At 33.7% G+C, this 24,291-nt stretch overlaps 1 protein-coding gene across 1 annotated transcript in view; it reads right to left on the bottom strand.

Annotated features, from left to right (window-relative positions):
* Positions 1–24,291, bottom strand: part of LOC108916698 (atrial natriuretic peptide-converting enzyme-like) — a 44,747-nt gene that overhangs the window by 12,678 nt on the left and 7,778 nt on the right. Inside the window, exons 7-9 of the mRNA XM_018722999.1 lie at positions 9,749–9,964; positions 8,472–8,613; positions 631–806 (exon numbers count right to left, since the gene is read on the bottom strand). Of these exons, the coding sequence (XP_018578515.1) occupies positions 631–806; positions 8,472–8,613; positions 9,749–9,964 (534 nt within the window). The remainder of the gene's footprint in view (positions 1–630; positions 807–8,471; positions 8,614–9,748; positions 9,965–24,291) is intronic.

Consider the following 24,291-nt stretch of genomic DNA (forward strand, 5'->3'; position numbering starts at 1 on the left):
ATATAAAGTTTGCTGAGAAATATTTATGTTCCTTTGTTATTCCGTACAAATGCTTTTATCTCAAGTATTACTAATTATATTAATCAAGTAAAGAAAACTTTATGTAACCCTAAATATTGCTGGGTACGGATTACGATGTTTTTATAAACCATTTAATGTATTAAAAGGATTTATCAACTGTATTTTTTATTCCAATAAATATATCACAACTTCCTAGTCTTTTTTAATTACCTAATCTAGTTTTTTAAAAACATTACAAAAAATAATCTGTTGTGGATAATTTATTGTTGATAACAATGTACATGGGATTTAGGAAAAATGTATATGTTTGAAATCAATTTCGTTTTTATCAAGTCTTTCAAATGTTTTGCCTCCTTGCCGTCAGCTGATTGCGACGTTGCCACATTAATCCTCAAGTCAGACAGAAATGCAATTATTGGTTTCTGTTTCTAATTAATACAGCTGTACTATATGCATTTGAGTAAACCCGATACACCTCCTTAAGCCAGAATTACAAAAACCGGTATATATAATTACAATTTTAACATCAATAGATTTTTTTGTAAATATTGTAAATATTCCACAATATGCGAGACATTTGGGTAGTACGCTGGTCGAGATAAGACTTACTGTAGTTCCTACAGGACAAATATACCGTTGGGTAGTTTGTTCCGTTGCACGAAGCGAATTCTCGTATTAGATTCTTGGGACGCTTGTGTTGGTTGAACCTCCAGATAGCAGTTGTTTCTCTAATCGGAGGTGACTGGATGTGGATCCCGTTCAAGAGACTGCTGTAGTTTGCCATCCTGCAACAAAATCGAGCAACGTAAATGAAGCCAGTGGTTGCGTCAAGCAAATAAAAATGAACACTGGACATGAAGGAAGCTTTATGGCAAATATGTGAATGTCTTATTCCAGAGCATTTAGGAAATTATTTAAAACAGGTAATATTACAAAATTATAAAATTCTAAACAAAATACGGTAAGTTTCTACTCTTTTTTCTTATCCAACCACTTAGGCTAGACTCCGCTGTTCAGTTAACATGCCACATTGTCACTTCTGAAAAGCCGCTACTACCAGTTGACTTCACACCTGGTATAATATGACGGGATGGTAAACGGGTATAAAACAAACTGCCACTTTAATTCTGCGAAACTAGAATTTAGTGACAGTGGTCTATTTTTTTGTTTTCGTTTTCAAGTTGTCAAGAAAGAGTTGATATGGTTGAAGTCAGGAGAAAACGATGTTGTTGCAAGAAGATGATATCAGATGGATTATCCCAACCAATAAGTACCAAATAAGGAAGATGCTTCGAAGACTGGTTCAACATTTAAGATTCAAGTATGTCATATGCTGCAAAAATCAGGCGAGAGAATAGATTATGTACTTATTTTTGTGTATTTCATTCTCACGACGGAATTTGTGAAAATAAACTTATGATGCGTATTTCTAAGGGTCAAAGATAGCCTCCGTATAAATATGACCCCGACTACACCTTGTATACACCAGGAGATGTATTGTCCTAAATGAATAATTCCCAACAGTTCCTAACTTTAGTAACTTTGTACGTCTGGAGCAGGTACAGTTACCGGGATGATTTTATAAATTTTGCGCTAGAGTCGCGAATTGTTTTGAAATATATGTCAAGACCCGTTTGAACCTGCAGCAGTTGCAATTTGAGTTTCATGGTTTGCTAGTTTGTGGTGACGTAAATTCCTACGTAATATTTGTAGTTCTACTGGAAAAAAAAAATTTGCTCTGTTGTTTCATTAATAAACGGAATATTTTAGTGAAAAAATGCAAAAGACAAAGTTTTTGAATGGCGTTTTGTTAATTGCACCTTTTCAACTCCGTAAAAAGAAACAACGAAAAAGACCATTAGGGTTGCAATTTCCCACCCCTTTCGAGGGTCGCATATAATGAAACACATCGGTGCAGGAAAGCCCTCAATAGCCTGCATAGCACTGAAAATTTTTCACTATATCCACAGTGAGTTTTTTTACGTAACAAGGGTCTGTGGGGGATTTATGGAATCGCCCTCGTATTCAAATTTATAATTCCGAGCTGCTCCTCCCTCGAGTTTGAGCGGATTGACTTCAACGAGGTTATTAACTTACTGAAGGTGGCGAGAGGGTGGTAAGTCAGAAGTTTTGGGGAATTAAGCTACTGCTTGTTTATTAATTTATTTAATTCCTCTTCAGAAGACAGAAACTTCCACGGTATTGATGCTAGGTACCTAGAAGCGGATTTGTTATATTATTATTAATTAAGTATGTACGAAAGCTTACCGCTTGAATTGAGAAGCGTTGATTTATTAAGCATTATAATAAAATACGAGCTCTCTTTTATTCGTTAAATGATTATTTTACATAACCGAGAATAAAATCAAGGGGTTTACCTCATTATTATGTTAGTATTAACATGCTTTACTTATGCCACATATCTAGTGTGGACGTAGTATCATCCTGGTTATAAAAAATTTTGTGCAAATTTAATTATTTATTTGAGATTTGCTTGAAAAACTGAAATATATACAATAGTATAAGATTACTATTTTCGCGTACCAATAACGTGTGTGTTGCTTTTGCAACTTTTAAAAAAGTCCTAGGTCGAAATTAACTGAAAATATACGGAGAACAGGTTTTTAGACATAAACAATGGTAATTAATTGCTTAACGGTTAATCGTACATATCGCGCCTGGTAGCCTATCAGGAACGGATCCCTAACAAATTATGGACGAACGGCAGTATGCAGCGGGCATTTCTCTTCCAGCCTCAGGCCTGGAAGACAGACTGCATTGTTTTTTCGGTAATGAAAAATGGCTTCTCCCGACTGAATTTAACACCGACAGTAGTTAGACAAAGGTAAAATAAGACCTCACTCAGAGCATGGCGTTCTAAATCTGGCCCTGCGTCGGAAATAAATGATTTTCTTTGGCAATCTCCACCTTTAATTGAAAACCAGTATAAAACGATTTAATTATTTCTTTGGGAACTCCTTTGATCTGTTTGTATCTTTATTCGTCACTGTGGCGATGGGTAATTTGTTTTCCGAAGTTTCTCGGGGTCGCTCGCAAGCGCCCTCTCGTTAACCGATCAACTGGCATTTGTTTTTTACCCGTTTATTGTTCGTCATGTCATACCAGGTGTGGGGTCGTCTGGCAGTAGCTGCTATTCAGACAGTTTTTTAAAACTAACAGCGGTGGCTAATTTCCGTTGCCGTTCGTAAGCGTTCGGAACAGGATCGAGTTCTGCTTAAATTTAAATTGTTCACTGTCTAAGGGTTTCCCCTCCGAATTCTTTCGAATAGAACCGATTGATGTGAAACTTGGACTGTAAGTAGAAAATAGCTCAAGCAACAAAAGCTATTTAGTGCCGATGAGCGGTTTTGCCCAGGGGGTGGAAGTCACCCCTTCTAGGGGGTGAAAAATAAAATATTGAAAATAACCCCAGGAAACGATAACGCAATCAATTTTAAGCAAAAAGTTTCTTATGGACATTTTTCGATAAGTCGATATTTTCAATCTAGAAAAGGAAAGATTACGGGGAAAAAATAAAAAAAAATTACATTTTTGACGATTTTGGAAATTTTTAAAATCTTGAGCGACCTCTAAAAAATTTTTTTTGAGCTGATTTTTTGAGGGGACTGTTAAAACATAATAAACTAACATATTTTCACAACACTTTTAATTTCAGGTAAAAGCGTAAAATAGTAAACGAGATGTTCCGGATTTCCGGCGACGCCACTGAGATTAAATCGACAATTTAAATTAACTTTTGTCCGCTCGAGTAGGCGATAAAAATTTTAATTGGGCGGTTGACTAGAAATCTTCAAGCAATAAAGGTAAAACCAACGCCGTCAGTATCAGGCATAACATTTCAGGATAATCTACTTTTTAGGGCAGCTAACCTTTTAAGCTGCTTATTAGGATCCGGAGGCAGAAGCAACTTTAAGAAGATAACTGTCTGTATTAACCGAAGTACTTTAGCAAACAAAATAATTAGCGAAATCAAATCTTCAGGTCCCCGTTAAGGCTAACAGGAAAGAGAGATTTGTTAAATTTATACTACACGACCTGATTTTTTCTCGAATATTGTCAATCTCAAACGAGAGTCAGATGTTAAAGTTTCAGACGCATTAGCCTTCCTCAAGGCAGAATAAGCAAAATGTCAAGTGTTGAAGGAAAAAAACATTTTTGAAAATTTCTCAAAAATAAGTATTTCATTCATTTTTTAAATAAATTTTGCGCATAATTATCCAAAACAATTTAGTTTAATTGTTGAGTCGTTATCGTTCACAAATTTATTTGGGACGAGTTTCGTTCCTTTCCAGCCATTTTTTCCAAAGTTAATGTAATTTAAGACCCCTAATAACCAGCTTTTACGAACAAAGTTGCATATTACTCGGACCCTCCAGAAAGGAAATACCTTATACATAAACTGTATAAACCCTTTTTAATGTATCACCCGCAAAACGGCACATAATATCGCTATCGCGTTCACATTATACGTTATGTTTCTGCTATTCGGTTGCGGGGGAAATTAGTTGCAGACTACAGTAATGTACCATAATAGATTTGGATTATCAGTTACGTTTATCAAATTGAAACCAAATAATTCGTCAGCTGAACCGTGCAGCAAAACCGTTATTTATAGCTGAATCCGAATATCTCCTTCCAATGAGTTCCAAAATTTATTACTTTATAAAAAAAATCAAGGGATTCATTTCTGTTAACAAAACACATCACTTTTTAAATTAAACGTAATTTCAACCGAACCTTAAAGGATTTCGTATGAGGAAAAAAGATTTTATCGAGGTAGAAAGACATTTTCGGAAAAGTAAAACGCAGATGCTTCGCTATAACACAAATTTTGCCTCGCTTCACCATAAATTAAAACGATATCCATCAACTCCGAGTTGCAATACACCTAAGCCATTTTTGAAAATTGAAAAACTAACGTAAACACTATCATAAAATCGCTTTAATACTAAAATCGGATTTCAGTATTCGGAATCGCCTGGCGCCACGTGAAGAAAGAGCGAAGTGCGCACGGCGCACAACTACAGAGGCTACAGTAGCCCATCGATGTAATAGTTGAAAATACTACAAATTCAATAATTTTTTTCTCGGAAACTATAAGGATTTTACAAAAATTGTTTTTACTATATTGACTCCATTTTTCCATCAACTGCTATACACATAAGCCAATTTTGAAACATGAAAAACTAATGTAAACACTATCGCAACGTTATAATACTAAAATCGGATTTACAGCGCACAACGTGAATGACGCTACAGACTATGGTAGCTCAGCGATGTAAGGATTGAGAATACTACAACTTCAATAATTATTTTCTCGGAAACTATAAGGATTTTGCAAAAATTTTTTTTTACGATGTTGACTTCATTTTTTATGACACATCTATTCCCAAATTTTTTTGGATAAGTTGTGTATGCTATGTACCAAAATGTAACTTACTGCAGTGTACTGTAGTGCCTCATGGTTCCATTCTTGGGCCATTGTTGTTTGTAATTCTCATCAATGACATTTTTTATGCTAGCACCGGATACAGCACCAAATTTTATATAAAAAATAGCGTATTCTATTTGATATTGTGACCTGCAAGAACCTACCTTGGCTTGACCTTGAAACTTAAGATCAGATCAGATCCAAGGTCACCAGTACATTGAATTCTTGATATCCCAAAACTTTTATCTGAGTTTTTTTGAGTACCGAAAATTCATTGGTGGGTTCGGGTGTTTGTGACACCCTGTATAATAATTACAATTGCCTGCAGAACAGAATTGACATATTTGTATGTCCCGATAATTAAAAAAAGGTATTAAAGATTACGAGGTTTCATTTTTGGTCACGCTTTGTATACTGACTGTATTGTATATTTTTTTATATTTTAACGCATTTGCATTTTTTATTTATTTTGATATATGGCGTATTCTAATTATTTTATTTACTATGCTAATTCCACCCTATAATTTGTATTTAATAAAGATTCCTGGTGGTATTTTCATCGTATAAGGTTATTATAATATAATATTTCTTGTTGTTAAAGCTGTTTATGAAATATTTCCCTCATCGTATCAGTTGGTCTCAGCTAAAATTGGCAGACTTTCGCGTCAGCGGAAATTGATTGATGATTTTTCAATAATTTTCAAGTGATATGTTGGCACCTTATACCTACTCGAAGTTCTACGGGTGTAAATGATGTGTTTTGCTCGGACACATTTTTCTTATTCGCTGCGTGTCCGATATATACGAATAAATAATTTAAAATGTTTATCAACCTTTTAAATAAAACTCGACGGTATTAAAAGTGAGAAATTTGCGCCGCACAAAGCAATAAATAATTACAATCTACGTTTCGCGAATTTATATTTGTTAGTTTGATTGGCGTTTCCGTGAAATTACAAAATTTAATTTATTTAGAGATAAAATCAAAATTTGTATGCTGGAGGATATTAAAATTTATTGAAATGTATTTAATTTTATATTCCATTTCGCGAATTGATTTGCTCTTCTCTCCCTATTTCGATGTTTGAATATTTATTAATCGACCACTTGTGGTTTAAGACGTAGTACTTGAGGTATTCGTCGTATCGCCGTCGCTTTCACCTGAACCACAGGGCGTTCCACCAGGAACCGCCACTATCGATATCGGAAAATACTGATCCGATAAATCTTAAAATTTGGCAACCTACGGAAAGGCGACATTAACTCTCTTATTTTAAATGGGACACCCTATAAATTATCGCATTTCTGGATTCTACGTAAAATTTGACGATCACTTTATTAAATATTTCCTAGATTTTGACATATTAATTTTTAAAGAAAAAATTTGACAGATGCAAAGATCCGCGGAGATGCTAGTAACTCTTTCAGGAGCGTGATTTGGTACCTGTAATGGTCATAGGTAATACTAAATTATTATTAAAACAATTAATACTAGGTGTTTCACTTTTGCTGTTACATTTTGATAAATTCAAACAACTATAACTTTGTTTACTTAAATGGAACACCCTGTATTTTACTCTGTCGTATGCAGATTGAAATATTTTTTCAAGCCATATGAGCATTGTTAGGGTTGCCGTTATTACTTTTAGAGATATTTGCAATTTTCTATTTTTCGGACAGTTTTTCTCGTATCATACCTGTTATCAAATTGGCCATGACCAAAAACACTCCAAAAACAATTAAAAGAACTTGACATTTCTCAAGTTAGTTGTCAAATTATTGTTGTGTATGTAACAGTTTTTGCCGAAAATTTAAATAAAAATGCCTTGGGATCGTTTAAATTATACTAATGCGGGTTATTTTAATTTATTCGTTATTTATGGATAATGACAAAAATAGAGGAAATTTCTTTAAAAACCTACATTACCTATCTAATAATTTTAATGCTAGATACATCATTTTGATTTATTTTATTTAAATTTTATTCGTAATGTTATGTAGAGTAGGACAATTTTTTAAGGCCATGATAGTACGCTACTGGTTATTTACAAAAACCGCAAACAATTTATTTTGTATAGTCTTTCCGATGTCAACTGAAGAACCAAGAGGTTGACAGTATGTATCAGGTTCGGTCGCTGACGCAGCGGCATTAAAATATTTGAAAAACTTGTCCCCATATTTATTTAGCCATACCCATATACAGGTCTGATCGAACTAAACGTAGAGGTGGTGGAAATGTATACGCTTATTTGAAGAATGCGAACGCGGGCAAACGAAATACAATCACAGCTGCATTGGGCCACTGGGCAATAAATCTCAGCTGTTGACAAGTGGTTCACAAATTGCCCAGCAGTGCAGTGCAGCAATGCAGAATTTGGTGTGATTCAGGTAATTTTAATTTATTATAGGCACCTTCTATTAATCATTGATATTACAATTGTGAAATGGAGAAATTATAACTTTTTCAAACGGGAACGGAAACGAAATTTATCTCGATATAATAAAATTGCTGAGGACATAAATAATTAAAATATGTTCTTGGCCAAATGGACATATAATAGAAATTTTCTACACATTATATACAAATTATTATAATTTTTTACCTTAAGTAGAAAACCTTTTTTAGGGACGCTTATGAAAGTCATTAAATTTTATTGCCAGGCGTTTTTTGCATGTTCAACTGACTTCGGAAGACTATACCTGCCAACATATTAAGAACATATGAAAAATGTCTTCAGAGGTTTCTAGATTATAAATCTAAAATTGAAATTTTTCTAATTTTGGAAACCCCGTAAGTGAACTTTTTCTCAGTGTACGAAATCCAATCCCGTTTTTGCGCGACTCGCGCGTTTTTTACGAGTTCTAATTATCGAAAAAAAAAACCTAAATAATCGGATCGACCGTCCACTACCCTCCCGACATCGGTATTTGATAAGTCGATAAGCCGTTTGTGAGTAAGCTGGTTACGAACTAACAATCTAATTCAAATTTAACTTACGAATATCCGAGCAGAGAACATATGGTTTTCGCAGATGTTCGATCCCAATGGGCCACACAGGCAGGTACCCATTTTTCTTGGTCGGGTCGATATACTTCTAATTGACCTTTTCCTTCATCTCCGTTTCTCTCGCTTAATCGCACTGGAAAGAAACCAGACGATTAATGATGTCATAAGGAACACTGCATGTTTGGACCAAACACGAGCCCCCCTCTCCGAATGTAATCACTTTCGCTTCGCCAATTAAGTCTAAGAATATTATTCAAAATCGATCGCCAAATACTAGCCGGTCAAAAGGTACGTGTCTATACTCCAACGCCAACATATCTGATAAATAAATCGTGAATTATCTGTATGGAAATGTAATGTGCCGTTCATTTCGCATAGTGTTCCATTTTGTTGATACAAGCGCATATTTCCATCTTTGCTACACGATTTGTCTTCTTGAAATCCCGGTTTACTTTCCAGCCGAACCGTGTCAGTGCGCGCCATAAGCGTAGAAATGGGTAAGACGATGCTCTTATAAGAACTGTTCAATATGATCATTGTTATCAGTAGGCTTAGTGCTGAGTTTCACAGGACCGTAGTCAGATTAAGACTGAAAATATTAATATGTTTACCAAAGAGCAAGGAAGTAGAGGATAAAACATCTATACAGGGTGTCTCATAATTGGTGTCCAATAATTTACCACTTGATTGTATTGCCAAAAATTTCGACAAGCAAAAAAATAGTCGACGACCGCCTCAATTGAGACGCCCCTGATCAAAACTTTTAAAAATTTTATGATAATCTATTTCGACTTTTAATGAGCGTTCATGGTGTCAAAATTCATAATTTTCCTTCAACCTATTTCGGAAATATTAAAAAAAATGAATTTTTTGAGGCCCCATTAAGGGGGGCGTAGCTCCCTTAGGAAACAATTCTCTACTAATGTTTATATGAAAAAATATTCTTATTTTTATCTTATTAAAAAAGTAAAAATCATTTTTTTTTTGTACTTGCATCCTTACTCGTCACACCGATCTACGCGTCGAGTCACCGCTTACTATTTTGGCGATGGAGTTAGATTTAAGAAACTCGACGATATTTATCGACTTTGATTTAGTATTGTTTTATGTTTATGTGGCATTTCGCACAGAAGTTCCACTTGGGAACGGCCTTATTGTCAAAATTCAAAACTTTGCAAATCGATTTTGGAATAACGGCCCATATCAAAGTGAATCAACAAAATACCACGGCCTCAACTTATTCCGAAAGCTACTAATTAGGGACTTACGGCAATTCCTTTCATCTTGGCCCCAGGGGCAGTCCACTTTCCCGTCGCACATATGCTCCTGTGTGATACACTTGTCCGCGCCGCAGTTGATCATGCCTATGCCGCACTTGTGGCAGTTCAGCTCGTCGGATTGGTCCTTGCAGTCCACATGGCCATCACACTGCCAATCCTTCGGGATACACCTCTTCAGGTCGCACTGGAACCCGGTCGGGCACACTGAAATAAAACGACAAAACTGCAGCACAAATAAACGGTTTTCAGTGCTGAGGATGCTCATTAAAATACTTTTTTGATGTCTTCAGCGTATCATTGCAGGATAAAGACAGTTATTAAAATGGCGTATATGTATGGCTGTAATGAACGTTTTGATGCGTTGTAAATTTACGGTGAATGGTGACCCAACGCTGCAGAGGCATCGCATCGCTCATAGACCAGGGCGGATCTGTTTTGAGGTGGATGTGAGAGGGGGCGTGCACATTTTTTCTGGATTACCTTCAGTGCGAGTCACATAATAAAAGTGTAGATCCCTAGATCTGGGCGAGGTCCGGAACATTTTCAAAATTGCAAAAATGTTTAAAAAATTAAAAAGAATTCTTATTTTATCTGAGTTCTTTACTTATATCTTGGAACCTATGCATTTTGGAAGAATATTGAAGAGGGAAACAAGTTTTAGAATTGAATTTTGCACAATATACTGTACGTTAAAAATGTTTAAATTTATTACCGATGTTGCAAAATAGCAGTAATTGATGAAAAAAGGCAAAATAATCAAGTTTTTTGGATAATTTTTTAAAAATATTTCAACTGCTCTAATTTTGGTAAAAAAAACTTTAGAGTATAATAAGACAACCCACCAAATTTCATGAAAATCGGTTCGATAGTTTTCGCAAAATGATTTTTTGAAAAATTTTTTTCGAATTTCGAAAAGGTTGTACAGCCTCAAATAAAGTACGGCCACAGTAAATTTTTTAAGTTAACACTTTTTTTATTATTTTTAAACAATTACTTAGAAAGAAACTTGCTTTCGAATAAATCCTGTATTGAAGTTTGTAGGCGTAACAAGTGAAAAGTTGTTTTATAGGAATACTTTGCTAGAGATGTCAGTATTAATTTAATTAAATAAGTAATAACTTTTCCTTTGTTGGAAGATAAAACCTTACGTTTTTTAAATTGCAAATAATTTCATATTCTTATGAAGTAAAGGTATAGGAGAATCGCAAAATTCCTGGGATCCAATTAAACTTTTAAGGAAGTTTATATATTTGTATAATTTCAGTTTTTATTGCAGCAAAGGAGAAGAGAGGTAAAACAAACAAATAATTAATTTCGGGGTTTTTTAGTTCCCCTATCAATTTATCGTTCATGGACATTCCTGGGAAACTTTCCCTGAAACTTTATATATGTTCACGATCTTCCGGCCTGCCGTTCTTCAAGATTTCCCGCGCCGTGGAAATCCGAGTTATTTTACTACATTAATTTCGTTTTTTGCCGGGCTTCTCAGGGTCTAAGCCGAATTTGCAGGCCCCAGTATAATTGTTTTATAATTTCGGACTGTACTGCAACCCTCATACCAACATTAATTCATTTAATAGCCGCGAAACCTGTATAAAGAGGGATTACTTATTTTACGCCTGAAAAAAAAAAAAAACGATTTGGTTTCAGTAAACCGGATTTGGTTTCATTTAATAAATGGTGCACTTGAAAACAGCGGCTTGTTATAAGCGAATGAATAATTTATAAAATTTCAGCCAATTAAATCACCTCACAATTTATTTGTTTTATTACGAAATTAACAAAATTTAGTATTAGCGCACTTTTGTTTGTTAATAAATGGTGCACTTGAAAGATCAGTTGGTTATAAGCAAATGCATAATTTTCCCAATGTCATCCAATTAAATTTACCATTTATTTATTTTATTCTAAAATTAACAAAATTTAAAATTAGTATCACTTAATTTTTAATAAATGGTGCACTTGAAAACATCAGTTTGTTATAAGCAATTCAATAATTCCTCCAACTTCATCGAATTAAATTAATCATATTTATTCGGAAATTAACAAAATTTGGAAATGGGTTCACTTGTCAATAAAAAATTAACTATTTATTTTGTTCAGAAATTAACAAACATTGAAATTAGCGTCACTTGATTTTGAATAAATGGTGAAACCCTAAAAGAGAGGAATTACTTACTTTAAATGATACACTTGAAAAAACGATTAAGTTTCAGTAACGCAGATTTGGTTTCATTTAATAAATAGTGCACTTGAAACATCACTTTGTTTATGCAGATGAAAAATTTGGCCCATTTTAAGTATATGAAATAATTAGGCCAATTTCACCAAATTAAATTAATGATTTTTATTCCGAAATTAACAAAATTTCGTGTTAGGGTCACCTTTTAATATAAAATTAACTATTTATTTTGTTCAGAAATTAACAAACATTGAAATTAGCGTCACTCGATTTTTAATAAATGGTGCACTTGAAACCCTTCAAAAGAGGAAATATTTACTTTAAATGATACACTTAAAAAAAACGGTTAGGTTTCAGTAACGCAGGTTTGGTTTCATTTAATAAATAGTGCACTTGAAACATCGCCTTGTATGCAGATGAACAATTAGGCTAATTTTGTTCAATTAAGTTAACTATTTATTTACTTTGTTAAGTAATTAACAAAATTTTAAATTAGCATCACTTTAGTTTTCAATAAACGGTGCACTTGGAAACATCGGTTTGTTATAACACAATTTGGAATTAGGGTCACTTTTTAATATAAAATTAACTATTTATTTTGTTCAGAAATTAATAAAAATTAAAATCAGCGTCACTTGATTTTCAATAAATGGTGCACTTGAAACCCTTAAAAAGAGGAATTACTTACTTTAAATGATACACTTGAAAATACGATTGGGTTTCAGTAACGCAGATTTGGATTCATATAATAAATGGCGCACTTGAAACATCACTTTGTTGTATGCAGATGAATAATTTGGCTAATTTTATTCAGTTAAATTAACCATTTATTTATTTTGTTAGGTAATTCATTTTAAATTAGCATCACTTTAGTGTTTAATAAACGGTGCGCTTGTAAACATCGGTTTGTCATAAGTATATGAATAATTAGGCCAATTTCATCTAATTAAATTAATCATTTATTTATTTTATTCTGAAATTGAGAAAAATTAAAATCTTTTATAATTTCAATAGTTTATTTAAAAGCCATCAGACCTGTAAAAAGAGGAATTGCTTGTTTTAAACTGTACGTCTGAAAATACTATTCGGTTTCAGTAAAACGGCTTTGGTTTCGTTTAATAAGTTAGGCCAATTTCATACAATTAAAATTAACCAGTTATTAATTAATAAATAAATTGTGCAATTGGAAACATTTGTTTGTTTTAAGCAATTTAATAATTTTGCCAATTTGACCCAATTAAATTAACCATTCACTCGTGTTATTTTGTAATGAAGAAAAGTTAATATTAACGTTGACCTTTTTTTACTAAATAAATTTATCTTATTCTGAAAAATTATACCTGTTCATATTGCTTTATATATTTTATATAAAAAAATAATTAACCATATCTCCTGTGTTAAGTAACGCCTGTTGTATGCGACTGTGTAATCTATTTTTTTTTATGTTTAACCCAGATATATCGAATTAAAAAATCTTAAACGAGGGAAAGGAGGGTTTTTAATACAATTTCGCATATCTGAAAAGCTGTTCAGGCTCCATTTATTTGAATTTCAGTGAATGTTTTACACTAGGTTAAACATGAACACATACTGTCTGGTACATCGCCATTTTTAAGATATTTACAGGCCTAACACTTCGTAATCCTGTAGTAGACTCATTTTATCATAAATTCAACAATTTGTCTCGTTCAGGATGTATTCCATCTATTAAAACGATGATAGTAATAAGGTACAAGACAATTTTATTCTGCAATGTATTAAAAAATAATAAATTTTTGTCGATGTATAAAAAAGTTTTGCTGTAGAATCTTTTAGAAGAAAAACAGATTGTTACACAAATAGCATTGTCTTGATTCGAGGTGTCACTAATTATTTTCTGCGGTGGGAATCGTCACTTTTTAAGTCGTTTTATATATAATTAACCTTTTATCAATCCGACTAAAAGGCTTCTGTTTTCACCGCGAATATTTCCCCCTTCTGGCACCCGGGGCGTCTCTGGGTGTTGCTTTGTTAGGGCAGAATTTTAATTCGCACAATTGCATTCCCGTCGGCTCGCCGCCGACTAGATGCCTGGGCTCTCTACTTGAAACCTCTCATCTAACAACTTTCCAGGACAAAAAAGTAAATAGAAACCGTTCGATATTCATACCGAGTCAACAGCGGATGACGGAATTTAGTTAACAACACCTCGAAATGAGGGTTAACCCCTGTTTTCCTCTTCTCCGCAAAGGGATGAATTTCAAAAAAAAATACGCCAAACTTTCGATCTAACTGAAACTGACGACGCCAACTTTTAGCCGTATTGAGAGAAAATATTAATTTTTAGTGTTTTCAATATGTACTGACATACATTTTATTCAAACAGTCTGTAGGGGTTATGTCGGGACATGCAGCAGGCTCAATATTTACCATTATGAATCATTTTAAGCAGACGCGTGATGTGATTGATTGGGAATACAGTTATTTGTTAAATTTGCCACAGTTTCCAAAAATTGAAAAGGCAAGGATTTAGGGTCACCTTCAAGTTAATTCAAGGTCATTCCAAGATGAAACTAAAGAAAAGGCTTGTATTGAATTTCAACCAGTGCGTATATAAGTTATTTTTATGGGGGGGACTGAATTCGGGGATAGCTTAGCCCTACAAGGTCACATTTAGGTCAGGTCAAGATCATTTCAAGGTCAAAGTAAAGAAAAGGCCTTTCACGAATGTTAACCTGTATGTATGCTTTTGAGGTAACTGAACCTGAATTCGCGGATAGCTTAAGGTCACCTGGAAATCAAGTCAAGGTCATTTCATTTGACTTAATCTCAATTGCTAAACTCTCCCCGAATTCAGGTTCAGCGACCTCAAAAGTATACATACTTACAGATTAACATTCGTGAAAGGTCTTTTTTACTTTGACCTTGAAATGATCTTGACCTGACCTAAATGTGACCTTGTAGGGCTAAGCTATCCCCGAATTCAGTCCCCCCCATAAAAATAACTTATATACGCACTGGTTGGAATTCAATACAAGCCTTTTCCTTAGTTTCATCTTGAAATGACCTTGAATTGACTTGAAGGTGATCCTTAAGGTTACGCTATCGCCAGATTCAGATTCTGCGAGCCCAAAAACCTATACACTCACTGGTCAAAATTCAGTACAAGTCTTTTCTTCAGTTTGACCTTGAAACAACCTTTACCTGACCTCCAGGTGACCTTAGATAGCTCCGTTATCCCCTAATTCAGGTTCAGCGATCTCAAAAGCGTTGTACCTACTGGTCAAAATTCATTACATGCCTCAGCTTTTGAATCCATCAACTTGAAACTTTGTGGCCTACAGCCAAAATCACACACATACTTCCCCCCCCCCCTTTATCTCTGAAACTATTCATAGGATCAGTTTGGGGCCATGACAACTTTTGATCAGAAAGTCAAAAATTTTCTATTGATTTTGTGCGGGGTTCTTTGACAGATACGGAAATCGCGCGACTGCTTAAGTGCCCGTCATTTACTATTATTTATTAAGTAGAAGTGGAGGACATGGAGGAAGGGGCAATTAAAATAGAAAAGGAATCGCGTAAATCCAGTCAAAACCCACCTGAATATCGTATTCATTGAGCGATCTGCAATTTAAATGAAGCGGAGGGTATTTATAATAACGGTTAAGAGATTTCGCACGAAAACTTTGTTCATTAATTTTAATACTGTTAGCCGAATATCGCGTTCAAAATATTTTGTTTTACGTGCTCGTAAATAGATAGATAATCTTACTATTATTCATCCTTTGAAGGTTCGTAAGCGGAACATAATTTCACATAACTAAGGGAAGGTATCCCTAAAGTGATATTCAGCGCGTTTAATAGAAAAGAAATAATCCGAGTGCACGATGGAGGAATTGAAGGGGGCGAAGTAAGCAAGAAGATTACCCGGTTTGCCGCGCAGACTGATCATTACAGCTCGCGAGTAAATATAACGGAGAGAGTGAACGATCTGCCTTAGCATTTGACCACCATATTTATCTAAACTTGGAGCAATTTATAAAATCGCTGTTACCAGAGAAAATCCAACATAAATATTGATCTTAATTAAAATAAACATAATCAATTTGAATAAACAATTCTGTTTTCAATGATAAAACCGGGAAATTGTGCTCACTTCCATCGTTTCCTATACAGTCTCTTTCTTAAGAAACCTCTTTGTAAAACCCAGAATAGCATCACGTTAAACTTACAATGGATATTGTTGAAACAAATAATGTGGAAATTCTTATAAATTGCGGTAAACTTACTAGCCCATGTAATTTTACGATTACATTACAGATGTACTGTTACAGCTTCTATTCAATTGAAAATATACAGTGGGTATATATATCTGTATAAGTTTTACACTCACGACAACTGCCATATAGTATTTTTCGGAAAAATGTAATAATAATACTATTTAATGTAATTAATGTGATTCTACAAACACAATTTACATTAAATACAGTTGGTATACTCATTTCTCTAAATTGTATGCACATTTCTTTGTAATTTTGCACTGATGATTCCGGTAGATATTTGTGGAAATTATTATAACAGCTCTGTGAATATAACATGTAATAAAATGTAATTTTACGTTTGTGTTACTGATGTAAATGTGATTACACAAAATGTACCGTACGGAAAAAAAACAGCTATTTTCGCTACATTTCATGGGCATTTTTGCATTGGAAAACCAAAAGGTTTAATGTAATTTTTCTGTAATTTTACAGTGACGACTATTGTGATTCACCTATTCACTTATTACATCATTAGCAATCACATATTTACAGTAAATACAAAAACACTCAAATTGCAACAGTTCTGTAGCGCTTTTCACAAAAATACAGTGGAAACATGTAATTTTACATTTACATACTTTATTGAGTAATTTTTCTTTCACAATGTATTATACTTAATTTTGATTAGTAAACACTGTTAATATAGTATTTTTCGGAAAAATGTAATAATAACTATTTAATGTAATTAATGTTATTTTACAAACACAAATTTACATTAAATACAGTTGGTATACCCTTTTCTCTAAATTGTATGCACATTTCTTTGTAATTTTACACTGATGATTCTAGTAGATATTTGTGGAAATTATTATAACAGCTCTGTGACTATAACATGTAATAAAATATTAGTTCATGTAATTTTACGTTTGTGATACTGATGTAAATGTGATCACACAAAATGTACCATACGGTAAAAAACAGCGATTTTCACTACATTTCATGGCCATTTTTGCATTTGAAAACCAAAAGGTTTAATGTAATTTCTCTGTAATTTTACAGTGACGACTGCGCTTCACCTATTCACTTATTGCATCATTCACAATCACATATTTACAGTAAATAAAAAAACACTCAAATTGCAACAGTTCTGTAGCGCTTTTCACAAAAATGCTGTGAAAATACTAATTCATGTAATTTTACATTTATTCACTGCTATACCTGTGATTATACAAATACAGTTTATGTGAAATTAGACATTTACGGTGTATGTATATATTTATGTAGGTTTACTGTAATTTTACAGAATATTATTCAGACACTTTACAGTGTATGTGTAATATTTACGATAACTATTATTATGTATTTTTAGATAATTGCTTGGGAAATTTTACTAAAATTACTACTAGTCTACATTCGATGGGATATTATTGCGCTAAAGTTTTTCTTGTAACATTTTCATAAATTTAGCTTCTGTATTTCCTGTAAGAAGTGTATAGAAATATGTTTCTCCGAAAACATGCTAATTTTTAAAGGGATGTTATGAAACTGTAATTGAAATAAACTTATGATCAAGAAGCAAAACTTCCATCCAGATATTTCTCTTTTTCCTTTAATATATGTTGTATTGAATAAATCAAGCGTGTTTTCCCCGATATTCCTTACTCCAATATTAACTCAACACGGTGGGAAATTTCTTTCACGAAAATTTAATTCCTTTTTGAGGACCAACGGAGCGGATCCCTACCAAATTTTATATCGTGATTCCCTAGCCCCTACAAATATTCTTTTGTTTTATATATCGGTTCTCTATCGTGGCGGACAATATCTTTCCGTCTACATTTAGGAAAAACTATTTGAATTATTCGGGAAATATTTCCTTTTTTTTGGAGTGGGGAGACATCCCTTTAAAAAAAGTGATTTAAGGATAAAAAAAAAACTACGAGAATGACGTTCAGAGGGAAGTTGTCGTTGATAAATCTATGAAATGCCCCACTGGAAGCGAAACAATGGAACATAACCGGTTGCTCCGAGCCGGCAGATAGCGTTTATCTTGAAAGGCCTAATCAATTGGCTAAAGTTATTCATCAATAATTTGCCACAAAGCATAAGCTTTGTAGACCGAGCCTGCAGATGCGGATCTTTGCTAAACTGATTGTTATCGATCTGACTAGAATAGACTGAAAGCTGTATTAGTAAAAACAGGGAAGGGAAGTCGTCATCTCTGATCTTACTGGGTGGCCTATTACCCACCTAAAAGCGGTTTTTATGTATTTGGTGCCTGGAAAAGGTGATTTGAAGCTTGTACTCTGATTTATTTTTTTGCATTTTCCGTTCTCCAAATGGTAAGTTTTAATTGGAACACCCTGTATTTATGAAAAGCATCGAAATTTAAAAATGGCGCTTGAATTATGTGATTTAAGTGCTCAGCCCGACGATATTTTTTGAAAAATTTTGATGGAGCGGACTTGCTGAACTCGATTGTAAGTGTAGAGCAACTTACCACAGCATTGCTAAGTTCTTCCGCCGAATTGCTTTCCCACCTAGATTTTATAACGTCGCCCGATCAATCTCTATCCGTAGTCCAACCGCGAGAATTATTCAGGAAGTCGGGGACAGTGTGAGAGAGGGGGACGCGTATAATTACTCCACGGATAACAACGGCGTGTGGTTATTTGAAAATTTAATATCCGAACTGTTATTATCGCCCTGTAGACGCGTTCGATGAGGTAGGGGAAGTTTTTAATTTCACTAACAATAAGGAAGTTGTGTGCGTAACATATATTTGAAATTGAAACTTTTCGACTTATATACGCTACGATAAACCCAACAGGTCCATTGTGTAAGCCTTTCTAATTAATTCTTGCAGATATATTAATTAGTTGTTAATCCGGATGTAAGCGAGATAGATATTAATTGTTTCTTGTGTTTTGTTGCTGAAATGTTACGAGAATTTCTCATTAAACCGATATTTTAATACATTGTCAAAAAATGAAATACGTTTTACGTAAAAAGGTCCAATTTGTACACATACCCATGGTGTAATAATACGTCAATAATTATAATAGGCTGCAGTGCGATGTTTAGAATTGCATCGATAATAATTTACGAATGAAAGTCAGATTAACACATGATCATGTGGCAAAACTGTGCTAGTTGTTCCGCAAGTATGTGTTTAGATTCATTTGTGATGTAATAATGCAGCACGGTGTTTTAACTACCTAAATACAGGGTGTAAGAAGTTTGACTGCCATAACTTCAGCATGGGATAGTGTAATCATAAATGAACAAAAAAAGTTATATTAATGTTGGCGAGTTTCATCATAACGTGACTTGTCCTACGGAAAAAATGTAAACAGCTATTATTGTTAAACATATGTATGTATTCTATCGTCTGTTAAAATTAAAAGACTTCTAACACCCTGTATTATGTTATTAAATTAAATAAAAACTGAGATAAGTAATAAAAAATTAAGAATTAAAAAAATAGGAACTTGTTATCCTAAAAGTACTATCCAGTTGCCTGAAAGTATCGTAAATGTACATATACCGAATGGTAAATTTAGATTTTACGTGGATTACAGAAAAAGTGTAAATTTACGTGCTTTAGTTATTTTACATTTTCCTAGCGTGTAAGCCTAAATCACCAGATGTAATATGATGCTAAATTCTTTGAGCGGCCTTTTGAAATATGTAGCCAAAAGGGCAAGTGTAGGATCTGTTTGTTAATTTTATTTCATGTCGGGAATATTTGAACATATTTTAAGAAATATTCACTTGGGCCCTTCGGATAGAGAAAATTCAACTTCCCATACTGAGAGAGATATCAAGGGAGGCTTGCTTGGCATGTCGGCCATTATTAATATTTTTACAAGCGATACATATTAATTTTAAAGGCAGTTTATCATTTTGGCTGTCATTATTCTTTATTAAAATGTAATAAATCTTACAACCTGTCAGTTCTGCATTTACATTAATTATTGTTACGTGGTATTATCTATCTATCCCGCATCACACATTGCTAATAACCGAACGTTTCGGATACATATCTGAAAATCATTTGTTTCGCCTCCGTGTTCCCGGTTCAGCACGCGCCAGACATCGCCACCAAGCCACCAACTGTTTTGCGCATGCTACGAAAAAAAGTCGTAAACGCTGAACAGAGAAAACAGTTTCATTCCATAATTCAGTTTTAATTAAATAAACTTAGCTGCACCATATAACTCGTGTAAGGTGTAGTAATTAACTTTTAATTTATTTTATTGTATTGTGATGTTTTCTCAGTGTATGTTTATGAAATTTGATTTATTTGACAGTTAAGGAGGTATATCGGGGTCCGAAAGAAGTGAGGAGCGCAAGGGGGGGTCCTATGCTTTTCTTATGGGACTAAAGCCCGCTGCCAATTTGAAAAAATTAAATTCTATCGAAATTATTTGCGATAAACATTATCTATATAGCAAAGAAATCTACTCATATGCACATAGGATACATATTGACTAATTAACAACATAAAAATATCATATTTAAGTAGTTTTAAATTATATTTAATGAACGCATAAAGACTATGTAGATGTGGCAACAGCGCTAATAATTGACTAGCAGTTGTACACACTGCGAACCTACAGACATCGGAGATATTGCGCGTCAAATTCGGGTAAAGATGCGTACGCGTTCAAAAATGTATTGTGTGTAAACTATGTACAATATAATTATTATATATAGCAAATATATCGTATTATCCTCGCGAAGATTTGTATCCTTTATTTAAAATCCGTAAATCATGTGAACTGGTAAAACAACGAGAATTATGTTAATTTAGTTCTAAAGAAATGAAATGACACTCGCGCCCATCTCTCGTCCAAGTCAAAGAAAATGTTGGATGCAATTTTGAAGGTTCTGTGATAGAAATTACATTATTACTCACTGTTCGTGTTTTTAATCTCTATTTTAGTAATGTTACAAAAGTTTTGCAACTATAACTAATTTTTTAGATATAAAGTTTGCTGAGAAATATTTATGTTCCTTTGTTATTCCGTACAAATGCTTTTATCTCAAGTATTACTAATTATATTAATCAAGTAAAGAAAACTTTATGTAACCCTAAATATTGCTGGGTAATGATTACGATGTTTTTATAAACCATTAAATATATTAAAAGGATTTATCAACTGTATTTTTTATTCCAATAAATATATCACAGCTTCCTAGTCTTTTTTAATTAATCTAGTTTTTTAAAAACATTACAAAAAATAATCTGTTGTGGATAATTTATTTTTGATAACAATGTACATGGGATTTAGGAAAAACGTATATGTTTGAAATCAATTTCGTTTTTATCAAGTCTTTCAAATGTATTCCCTCCTTGCTGTCAGCTGATTGCGACGTTGCCACATTTTCAGTTATGGGCAAAAAAAGAGCCGCACCGTCCATCTTCGCCATATAAACCTATGTTAAAATGAACAACTTTCAACAACAATATCTCAAAATCTTGATTAAAAAAAAATGTCAAAAAAATATGACGCACAGAGGGAGCACTGGGTAATACGCTATATAAATATCAAGTACATTTGTGCATTTGAATAAACCCGATATACCTCCTTAAACCTCTTCATGTTGAACTATCGGTTATTTTTCATGGCTGACAATGGCATTGGAATTTGGTACAAATAAGTTGTTAGTTTTTGACCGTCCGCTAGATTTCGCTATCCGCTATCCCCCCTAGTAACATTTTATGACTACACTTTTGAGGTTAGGTTTTTTAAATTGTACGTCGTGTATTATAAAGTAAAATATGTATATCCGCACACACGTCGGGTATTAGCAAGTTTAAAAACATCGCCGTGTGGGGAAGATTTTCCACGTCGCGAAAATAAATTATGATATATGATTTCCCTCGCATAAATAACGCCGAAGTAACAGTCATTTATATTTTTCCGCCGCATTTTAATCTGCGAACGTATTCGGTGTGATAGTATGTGACAGGGTTGGAAGGGCAATATTGGAGGATAAAAAATGTCTTGGTATTTTTCATTGACCCGAAAAAGTACATCACGATCGAGTGTCGTGGTTTATACAGTAAACAGCTTCCGGTTGTTTTACTTCGGTAGTTCACGGAACTAATTCCGACTTTATTAGAGAAATCTCTGCATTGCTGTGTGGGAAATTCACATTCTAACTTCCAGAAATCTACCATGCCAGTAATATAAAGTCTTTATTAAATATTTCGTACATTAATCAACACGTCCAAGTTATAAAGTGTTAGAATTCCCACCCGTAAAACAGTACCGTATCACTGATAATTTTACTTAACTCCGTCCCTACAATCATTTAAAATTATACCCCGCCAACTTTTTAAAATAGCACCTTTCTTGAATAGAAATGAACTTGAAAAATTGACCCTCGCTTGCATAAAGAGGAGGATATTAAAACTAATTATATTTACATTCCTGTTTATACTACAAACCTATACTGCAAACATTGTTTCGCTTTCAGGCTTACACCACGTTCATTGAGAAGTATTTTGAAATTTAAATTAACCTGCGAAAGGTTCAAAGGCATTGATAATTTCTAAGTAAACCCGATATACCGTTTAAAGGTACATACACACTTTAGATTGCCTTGGAAACTAGTCTAACATAGCAACCAACGCCATCTACAGGGTGTAAGAAGATTGGCTGTCGTTACTTCAGCATAAGAGTATTAGTATTGGGGAGTTTCATCACAACGTGACAACAGCGCTTGACCTAACGCTACACAGCTGGTGCATACCACGTGTGCACGCGGCAGACTTGCCCTACGGAAAAAATGTAAACAGCTATTATTGTGAAACATTTAGTCAATTTCAAGACAATCGTTTTCAAGTTTTTAAATAAATAAAATAAAATGTATCAATTTTGCAGTACAAAGATAGTGTTGTAGTTAAATTTTAGCTCGAATTTTAGTAATTATGAATCTCTTAAAACAGGAACTTAACTTTTAATCAAATTATGAATTTGAAAAATATGTAATAAAAGTACCCCAAAATTCACGTCCTCCAAATAATCATACGTAGTAAAAATAATTTAGGGACTTCCCAAAAAGCAAAATTCAGTAATTTTTGAACGCACGCGTACAAAACAAACTACATCATATGCTCAAAATGTCCACCACCATTTTGGATGCACGCACGACACGTTCGTATCCAATTTTTGCGCACTCGTTGGAAAACGCTTCAAGAAAAGGAAATAGTGGTACGCAAAAAACACTCAGACACGGTCCAATTCCAGATACCAACTGAATTGCATATTGCTGGCTGGATAGCTGGAAATGGTTGAGTTTGGAATGGTACGCAAAAAACACTCAGACACGGTCCAATTCCAGATACCAACTGAATTGCATATTGCTGGCTGGATAGCTGGAAATGGTTGAGTTTGGAATGGTACGCAAAAAACACTCAGACACGGTCCAATTCCAGATACCAACTGAATTGCGTATTGCTGGACTTGTGACATTGATCGATATGAATTTTATCGAATTTTAAATTTATAATAACGCTAGTTATTTTTTAGAATTAAGCATAAAGAAGTTCAAAAAAGTAATAAACATTGTGCAAAATCCTGATTGTAAGTGTAAAAAATTTAAAGAGATTATTCTGTATAATAAAATCTATGGCAATATAATCTACAATGCTATAATTAATTAGACTATTTGACCCAAAAATTCTCGAATGTCTTGAATGACCGGGGTCATCTTGATACTCTGTATACACCTTTCACTAAAGCCTTTAGTTGTATGATCATCACTTTCAGATCATATCAAACAAATTGATATCAGTTTGTGTCGTATAATAGTTATAGGTCATTAACATAGTTCCACAGGGATCTAATATCGGTCCTTTATTGTTATTTGCTCCTTATTAACGACCTTTGTGTTGAGCTCCAGTGACTGATGATTTAAAAATGTTTAAATCGATATGCTCATTAAATTATTGTCTACAACTTCAACATTAGCAAAGCTACCTGTCGGTGCATATTAAACAGAGTTGACATTTATGTCAACAGATGTAAAATTTTAGAAATGAAACATGTCTGAACTTCCTATATTATGCATATGTTCGATTTAAAATTGGG

Source organism: Anoplophora glabripennis, unplaced genomic scaffold, assembly GCF_000390285.2.
Source record: "Anoplophora glabripennis isolate ALB-LARVAE unplaced genomic scaffold, Agla_2.0 scaffold2, whole genome shotgun sequence".
Taxonomy (NCBI): Eukaryota; Metazoa; Arthropoda; class Insecta; order Coleoptera; family Cerambycidae; genus Anoplophora; species Anoplophora glabripennis.